This window comes from Oryctolagus cuniculus, chromosome 10 (assembly GCF_051225735.1).
Source record: "Oryctolagus cuniculus isolate XC-2025 breed Fujian yellow rabbit chromosome 10, ASM5122573v1, whole genome shotgun sequence".
NCBI lineage: Eukaryota > Metazoa > Chordata > Mammalia > Lagomorpha > Leporidae > Oryctolagus > Oryctolagus cuniculus.
In genome coordinates this window covers 103,204,793-103,213,956 of record NC_142876.1, presented here as the reverse complement: position 1 = coordinate 103,213,956, position 9,164 = coordinate 103,204,793, and the positions used below count along the sequence as shown (strand labels likewise).

At 53.8% G+C, this 9,164-nt stretch overlaps 1 protein-coding gene across 2 annotated transcripts in view; it reads right to left on the bottom strand.

Moving 5' to 3' along the window:
* Nucleotides 1–389: 389 nt before the first annotated feature.
* CCDC12 (coiled-coil domain containing 12) overlaps nt 390–9,164 on the bottom strand; it is a 58,616-nt gene continuing 49,841 nt past the window's right edge. The window contains exons 3-8 of one of the 2 annotated variants that reach the window (XM_089306407.1): nt 6,995–7,074; nt 6,045–6,106; nt 5,832–5,866; nt 4,935–5,011; nt 4,713–4,837; nt 390–2,982 (exon numbers count right to left, since the gene is read on the bottom strand). In XM_089306407.1, coding sequence (XP_089162533.1) covers nt 4,755–4,837; nt 4,935–5,011; nt 5,832–5,866; nt 6,045–6,106; nt 6,995–7,074 — 337 coding nt within the window. In that variant the 3' untranslated portion in view covers nt 390–2,982; nt 4,713–4,754. Of the gene's footprint in view, nt 4,838–4,934; nt 5,012–5,831; nt 5,867–6,044; nt 6,107–6,994; nt 7,075–9,164 lie in introns of both variants that reach the window. The other variant, XM_089306406.1, reaches the window with a different exon arrangement.

The window sequence follows — 9,164 nt, the reverse complement described above, 5'->3', positions numbered from 1 at the left end:
GGGTCCATGTGTACTCCGTGGAGTGCTGGGGCAGAGGCAGAAAGAGAGCGGTCTTCCATCTGCTGGTTCACTCCCCAAATGGCTGCAATAGCTGGAGCTAAGCTGATCCAAAGCCAGGAGCCAGGAGCTTCTAGGTCTCCCATGCAGGTGCAGGGCCCAAGCACTTGGGCCATCTTCTACTGCTTTCCCAGGCCATAGCAGAGAGCCGGATAGGAGCAGCCAGGACATGAACCAGCAGCTGAATTGATGCCGGCACAGCAGGCAGCTTTATCTGCTATGCCACAGTGCCAGCCCCTTTCATTCCTTAGGTCTTAGATTTCCTGGTTGGGACTATGCCCCTCAGTCTGAAGACACCCTTAGGGGAAAAATATCTTTATAGAGAACGCTTATTTTGTTTTGAAAAAACAGTTTATTGAGGTTGCCATACAATCTGCCCACTCAGGGAGTACAATTCCATGGTTTTTGGCCTATTCACAGATCAGTGCGAGCACCACCACAATCAATTGTGGAACATTTTCGTTATCCGAAATGGATTTCCTTTTAACGAATCCTGGAGACAAAGTCCCTGGCTCTGTTCGTCTAAAACCATCTTGTAAGATATTTCTGTGGGTGTGGATTCTAAGGTGACAATTTTCTGTCACTGTAGTTAACATTAGTCATAGCTGAGGCACCTACTGCTGTCTAGTCCTTGCAAGGCAGTGTGGCTTCCTCTCTGAGGTCTTTTTCAGTCTTTGTATTTGTGTTCTATGATTTTATTAGAATGTGGCTAGGTCTACGTCATTTTAGAATAGGCCTGAGGCTCTCAGCCAGTGCTCCCTTCAGGAGGTAGAACCCATTTCTTCTCTCTGTGAACATGGCTGAAGAAAGACTGGCTTCCAACAACCCGAATATCACTCTCAAGACCACGCCATAAAAGGCCCCACAGTTCCCTCCTGCTTTCTTTCTATGATGGCCACGCTGGGAAGAGCCAGCTGCCATGTCACGAGAACACCTAGTGAGCCCTGTCTTGGGAGCCTTCAGGTGACTGCAGCTTCCCCAGAGACTCCAGTACGGCCACCTAGCAAAGCCACTCCTGATTCCTAAAACAGAGAAACTGCAAAATCACAGTTGTGATCTTAAACTGCTGAGTTCTGGAGGAATGTGTATGCAGCAACAGAATGTGGAAAAATTGTAAGCAAATGTGTTTACTAAGCTCGAATAGATGTAAAAAATGTGCAAGGTGTGTAAAACTTAATGAATATGCACAAGGTGAAAGTACCCACTTAAAACAGCATATGGACACAGACTTCTATTTATTATTATGTTTCCTGTGCAAGGTGCTGGTCTTCTTGGACCTGCGTGCCGATTTTCAACAGTCCTGGAAAGTTCTTAGCCACTGCTTTTTAGGATTGCCTTTGCCCATTTTTGCTTCTTTTGCTTTCTGGAGCTCCAATTCCATGTTGCACAAGATTTTCTCTCTCCTCCTCATCTCTCGGCCTCTTGTCTGATATTATCAAATCTATTTATCTTGCTGGGCTGCATTCTGGGAAATTTCTTTTGTTTTATTAAGATTTATTTATTATTATTATTTTTTTTTTTGACAGGCAGAGTGGACAGTGAGAGAGAGAGACAGAGAGAAAGGTCTTCCTTTGCCGTTGGGTCACCCTCCAATGGCCGCCGTGGCTGGCGCGCCGCGCTGATCCGATGGCAGGAGCCAGGAGCCAGGTGCTTTTCCTGGTCTCCCATGGGGTGCAGGGCCCAAGCACCTGGGCCATCCTCCACTGCACTCCCTGGCCACAGCAGAGAGCTGGCCTGGAAGAGGGGCAACCGGGACAGAATCCGGCGCCCCAACCGGGACTAGAACCCGGTGTGCCGGCGCCGCTAGGCGGAGGATTAGCCTAGTGAGCCGCGGCGCCGGCCTGTTTTATTAAGATTTATTTATTTTATTAGAAAGGTAGAGTTAGGGAGAGACAGAGAGATCTGCTATCTGCTGGTTCATCCCAAAAATGGCCACAACGGCCAGGGCTGGACCAAACTAAGCCAGGAGCTTCTCCTGGGTCTCCCACTCAGGTGCAGGTGCCCAAACACTTATGCCATTCTCTGCTGCTTTCCCAGGTATGTTAGCAGGGAGTTGGATCAGTAGTCGGCCACCCGGGAATCAAACTAGCACCATATGGGATGCCCATGCCACATTACCCATTATAGCACAGCGTCGGCCCCGGGAAATTTCTTCAGATCTAGTTTTCCATTCACCTGTTGTCTCTTCATCTTTGTCTAATTCACAGACACAAGGTTTTTAATTACTATGACAATATTTTTTATTTCCAGACCATCAGGCTGGTTCTTTTAGAAATATACTCCTATTTTCCTTTTTACTTTATTTTTTAAAGGATTTGTTTATTGGAAAGCAGAATGAGAGGGGGACATCGTCCATCCCCTGTTTACACCCCAAATGCCCCCCATCAGCCAGAGCTGGGCCAGGCTAGAGTCGGGTGTCAGGAACTCAATACTGGTTTATCAATGCGGGAGGCAGGAGCACAAGCATTTGGGTCATCATCTGCTGCCTTTCCAGGCACACTGGCAGGAAGCAGGATTGGAAGTAGAGCAGCCAGCAATGGAAACAGCACTCTAACACAGGAAGTTGCAGTCAAAAGTGGCAGCTTAACCTGCAGCACTGCAAGCACCCTCTTTCTCTGGTGTTCTTTTATAAAGCCACACCTGTCTGTATGGCAATGGTCTGAATCTTCTCTCCACTTCACCCTCTTCAGGGCTCATCACCACCTTCTACATGACCTCCTCAGCTTTAACTTCCCATCTGTTAGTCTATTCTTTGAGTTACTATTTAGCTCTTGAGTTTATTAATTTTTTTTATTTGAGAGGCAGAGAGACAGATTGAGTGCCCACCCACTGATGCATTTCCCTAATCCCAACTGTTGTGGCCATTTGGAGAGTGACCCAGTGGATGGAAGACCTCTGTCTTGCTTGCAGTGGCCAGAGCTGGGCCTGGAAAAAGGTAAGAGTTGGGAAGCCACTCTAAGTCTCCCAGGTGGGTGGCAGGAGCCAAATTTCTTGAGCCATCACTGCTGCCTCCCAGGGTCTGCATTAGTTAGAGGTGGGCACTAAACCAGGCACCCCAATGTGGGACAGGCAGGCTAAGCATGCCTCCCCCTGAGTTTCTTCTTTAACAATGTATTCTTTAGTCTGAAGATTGCTGAGCAGTTCTTTGCTGAGTTACTAGGGTAAGATCCTCTTTCCTTGGGTACGAATCTCCCACTTGGTCACAAAGACAATGGCCTCCTTCTGTGTTGTGTCACTTCATTGAGTAACCACCGTGTGCAGCAGTTGTCATTTTCCTCTTTCCTGATGGGGTGCTTTTCATTTGGGACATCAGGATGCTAAATGCAGAAGCCCTCCCTTCACAAACTCTTGGGGGGCTCCCACCACAGGAAATCTCTAGCCCCGGGACTGGGCCATCAGGAGATTGGGATCCAGTCCCCAGGTGCCCAAGCCCTTCCACTGCCGTAGACAAGCATCCTGCTTGCACAGGAGTCCCAGAGGCACGGCGAGTCTCCATCCTTCGCCAGTCAGAGAAGGCCGCTCTGCTCCTGGCCACCAGGAGTACATTTGGCTACTGTCACCTATCAGAGTCAGTCTTGGCCCTGCCTCCCTACTCAAGAGGGATCTGGCAGCCCTTGCTCTCAGCTACAGCAATTACCTTCTGGGAGGAGCTGACTAGTTTTAGTTTAAAGAATTCTACCGACTGCATGGGAGTACTGGTCTATGTATGTGTACACTCACTCCACGTCCATGACCTGCGTCCATGCACTGCCCACCAGCACTGGACACTTGTTTCTGGAACACGACACAGAGGGACAAACGTATTAGATGAGTTAGCGCATGGGGCAGGAGGTTCAGGGGCAGCCCCTGAAGGAAACACAAGTGTGTGCTGGCCAGAGGCACCTGGATCAGAGCTGATGGAGTCACCCAGCCACCCTAGAGTCAGCACACTGAGTCTCGCAGCCCTGCAGCCAGGACCACACCTGAAGCCCATCCTACAGCATCCTGGCCTCCCTGTGCAGGGCCCTGTCCCAGGGGTACCCAGTCCAGCTCTGTGGAGTGGGGAGAAAGCTGCCTGGGACTGGACAGAGTAGGGGAAAGTGGTGCCAGTGGCTTCCAGTCTGCAGTGGTCCTGTGCTGAGGCTTGCCAGGTTCTCTCTGCCTTCTGTCCCACACTGTGAGGGGGTCCGCTGAGGGCCGGGACTTTGCAGTGGTCCCACAGACTACTACTAGTAATCTAGGCCTATGGGAGGTCTTAAGAGAATCCTCTCAACCCTGTCTCTGTCACCCAAGGGTCTTGAGCTGACCACTACTGACCACAGCCTGGTCCAGGACTTGGACCCAAAAGGTCAGTCCTGGGTCTTCCTGATCCTGCCCAACACAGGGATCACTCACATTAAGCATTAACTTGGCAGAATCGTGTCTTGGGGCCCAAACTCACAGCACCCTAGGACCTGGGAGCAGTGAACAGGTTTCTGTCACACACAGCAGTTTCCTTGTCTATTTTCAGAGTTATAAAAAAAAAAAAAAAAAAAAACAACTTGGAAATCAAAAAAGGTTCAAAATACATACATATGTACAGACCCAGACATGCCACAGAGCTCTGCCCATCAGGGTGACAGGGACACTTGGGAGGGCCAACCCAGCCCAGCCCCACCCCTGCCCAGCCCACCCACCTACAGGACAGGCCCAATGGCAGACAGGGCACAGGGTGCGCCTCAGTCGGAGTCGCAGGCCTCTTGTTCGGTGGTTGCGTTCACTGCAGAGGCGAGGCTGTCCTCCTGGCCTTTCAGCCTTTCCCCTGGGATAGAAGGCAGACAGAGGAGGTCAAGAGGGGCCCTCTGCTTGGGCCAAAACTCAGGGGTCAGGGCCATCAGCCTGGCAGGCCCTGCACTTACGGATCAGCTCGGCGATGGCCCTCTGGGTGCGCTTTTCTAGCTTCTCCAGTTTCTTGGCCACGTCCCTCTTGAGGTCCCTGGAGCAGGCAGGGGCAGGAAGCTGAAAGATGGCCTGTTGCCCATGCTGCCCCCAATCTCTCTTTCTGTGTCCCCTAAAATCCAGCACCAGCCATCCTTCTCCGTTCCACTGAGGCAAGGGGACCAGTTCTGTAGCATCCCCCCCTCAAGGGGGACTAAGTCTGGGTGGACAAGGGTGGACAGTTCCTCAGGGATCCTCTCAGGGAGTGACTTGCGGGACCCATCATGGGCCCTGCCCCTCCTCCAGCCAAAGGTTCACCTCCAGCCCTGGGGGCTTCTGGAAGTACGCATGCTCTGGTTCTGGGTTTCCAAGGACATAGGCCTCATGCTTTTGTTTCTTCACGCCGTGCTGTCCCTAACAGAGACCCAGGCTGCTCGGAAGTGCGGGCAGCAGGGATATAGCCCCACCTCTGGCCCACAGCAAAGTGAGACACAAGCCTCACAGGAACTCTTCTGAGAGAGGACCCCAAGGGCTGGGAGGGAGGTTTGGAGAAGCGGAAGGATCCCTATTTACTGATGAAGTAACTGAAGCCACAGAGAAACAAGCTGGCTGGGGGGCAGAACAGGAGCAGAAACTTGTGTCTGCCTTCTCTCTGTCCCACCTCCACCCAGTGGCTCAAGCTCCAAATGGGAACGATCTCACTCTTTCAGAGAGGTGTCTCAAGAGGACTGCTGCTCCCCGTGCTGCCAGAGACCTCGCAACAGGCTCCCCGCATCAGCCACTCCCGTCCTCAGCACAGCAGCAGTCTCCTCATCGCATGCTGGCACCAAGCCCCAGTCGGTCTGTACCACCCTGCAAGCCTGCAAGGCCACACTCACCAATCAGGCTTCCGGGGGGCGAGGTTGGCCAGGTCCTGGGGAGGGAGGAGACACATCAGAGCTGGAGGGATCCCGTCCCAAGGGAAGTAGGGAGATAAGGTACAATGGTAAGGAAATGGGAGAGAGGGCAAGGGGGCAGTGAGGGGCATGGGCAAGTAGCTAAGAGAAGGAGGTGCAGAGGGAGAGCAGGTCGGGGGGTGGCCCGGCACTCACCACTTCCTCTATGATGGGCTCTGGCTTGGCAGCCTCCAGTTGCTCCTTCACCTTCTCTTCCACTAGAGGGCGCAAGACAACAAGGGAGGCCATGGGAAAGGAACAGCCACAGCACTGCGATTCGGCATGCTGGGAGCAGGGGAGGGGAGTGGACAGGCCCTAGGCAGAGCCCTCAGTTTCCCAGGAAGAAGGCAATCCCCTGGGGCCAGGCAGGGGCAGCACGTGCAGTCAGGAAGCATGGGCACTAATCTTGGCCTCAGCCTTCCCACTGGGCAAGGAGAGGGCTGCCTTGGTGGCCCTGTGAACGCCTTCCTTGTTCTGCCTCTGCAGCTTGAGTTCAGGGCTGCTGCTAACCCTGAGGCTAGCAGCCAGCTCCCCATCCCTCTGCTCCCTCTGGCCTTACTGGCTACTCACCCCACTACCACTACCACCACCGAGCCCCTACCCGCCACCAGCTGGGGCCAACACCATGAAGCAAACCACTGGGAAGTGTCTGGACATCAGTGCCAGTGCCAGGGGAAGCAGACCGGGATGTGGACACGTGGGCAACACTTTCCCTTTCCATAATGCATTTATTCATCCACTCTTTATACAAGGAAAAGCTGCTAACAGAAATGAAGAATAAAAACACTCTCCAGGGTGAGGGTGCAGGAGCTCCCAGGCACATGTAGTGTGCATGGCCAGAAGCAAGACTGACCCACCTCTGGCTTCTGTGCCACCTGCCCTCTGCTGGGTGCCCAAATGGCCAGCCCTCTGACCCAACTAGGGCCACTTCTGGGGCCACTGCAGGGCCAGGCAGGCGCAGCAGGCCTCTTCAGTGCTCACGCCCAGGACTATCTGTACACCTGTGATGAGGTGGTGGTCCTGGAGGCCCAGCCCCTGTCCTGGCACGGCAGGCTACTCCAAGATAGGGCGACACCTGCACCGAGGTGGAGGGGCAGCCCACCCACCTGCAACCGGCTTGGCCTGGGGTACCCTCCTCCTCTTCAGGTCCTCATCCTCCGGGACGTAGTTCCGCAGCCTGAGTTCCCTGTGAGAATAGAGAGGGGTGAATGAAGTGAGAGAGTGACAGTGGCCATGAGCTTCACACAACCTGAAGGTCAAAAACACCTTGGCTACTTCCCGGCGCGGCTTGAGCTCTTGGGTGAAGACAGGCACACAGGACAGAAGCAGCACTGGGACCTGAGCCCCTTCTGTCACCCAGCAGCTGCACGGCCACTCTCGAAGGTCCTGCCAGCACTGCAGGGGCACGGCCCTTTGTGGAGCTGTGGCCAGTTGTCTCCCCTGGATTATCTACATCTGACAGGTAAAGGGATGGAGGGTCGGACAAATCAGAGCAGTGAGTAAACATCTGAGACCAGGGCAAGGTCTGACTTCCGGCCAGCGCAGGGCTCCTGGGCCGGTTTACACCCAACAGCACAAGCCAGTGGTCACCTACTTGGTTTCCTAAGCCTAAACCCTTCCTCGGAGCCTGTGTGCCCTGGGGCCAGTGCCACAAGACAGGCAAGCAAGTGTTGGAGGACTTCAGAGGGGACATGGTTGTCCACAGCCAGTGGGACTGCAGGAGGACTCCAGGAAGAGGGGACATCAGGCCTGAGGTTGCAGTGAACAGCGCCAAGGCCCAGAGCCTGCAAAGGGTGGTCTTCCTCCCCAACAGCAGTGAGTGACCTGTGAGGGCCATGGGAACAGGCACAACAGTGCTCAAGGGTGGGCCAGTCATGATCCTCCTACCCAGTCCCTGCCCTGCCAGACGTCCTTAAAATGCTATGGAGAACAGGGCCAGTGCTGCGGTGTAGCAGGTAAAGCTGCCGCCTGCACTGCCAGCATCCCATATGGGCACCAGTTTGAGTCCTGGCTGCTCCACTTCTGATCCAGCTTTCTGCTATGGCCTGGGAAAGCAGTGGAAGATGGCCCAAGTGCTTGGGTCCCTGTACCCACATGGGAAACCCAAAGACCTCTCTTAATGCCTCTGTAACTCCACCTTTCAAATAAATAAATACATCTTTAAAAAAAAAAGTAAAATAAAATGCCATGGAAGCAGACCCCTGACTTCCAGGAAGGAGGAAGAGCCGCAAGGGGCAGAATGGTGCAGTCAGTGGGAACTGCGGCCAGTGGCTTTTCTCTATCAAGCCAGGCAGAGTTGGCTGGACCAAGAGCTCACTGGGGCCTCCCTGGCTCACAGCTCACCAAATCCCAGGCCCCGACACCAGGGAATCATGTCCTGGGAACCCCAGAGTGCAGCAACGTGAGCTCTTGGAGGCCGCAGAGCTTAATGGAAAGCAAGACCAACAGATGCAGAAGCGACCCCCATATGCCAGCCAGGGGAAACCGGGGTCGGGGGGAATCCTAGGCTCTGTGAGAAATTGGGAAATCCGTAGGAGAGAGTAGAGCCAGTGGGAACTCTACCGGGATCATGGCGCAGCAGGTATCTGGGCCTCCAGTCTCAGTCCCAGCCCCAGCTCCTGAAGAGCAGTTGGGACGAAGGAGCACAGGGCAGGGGCCAGGAGGAGGCCAAAGTCAAGAGGAAAGAACAGCAGCCCTGCCACCCACCACCGCTAGAGCTGAGCACTGGTCAAGCAGCAAGAATACTTGGGCCCCTACCGCTGTGGTATGGCCCAATTCTGGGGCTCAGTTTCCACATACCAACCAAGGAGTTAGTGCTGGTGGTGTCTAGCTCTATCACGCTAGGGTCAAGCCTTCTCCTGCCACAAGAAATAAAGATATTTGCCCTCCCTAATGCCCAATTAACAGTGTTGTCCCACCCCACCCTACCCCCAAACACATACATATAAGGGCAGGAATCTCTGGGAGAGGTCAGGGAGCACTGGGTTCTGCTGGGGTTTGGGCCTGGCCTTTACCAAGCAACAACAAACTAACAAGAGACATATTTTAAAAAATCTGTTTTCCTTGGAGAAGCACCAAGACCACAAGGATCTGAGGGGCTGCAGTGGCGGAGATAAGGCGAGTGTGACCATGTGTGGCAGGGTGACAATGAGTGCCTGGCATCAGCACCACTCCTCCCTTACAGCACTCCTTACTCCTAAGCAGAGACCAGGCAGAGCTTCCTGCACTTCCATGGGGCTGGAGAGAGAGGAGTTACGTTCATTGCAGGCAAAGAGC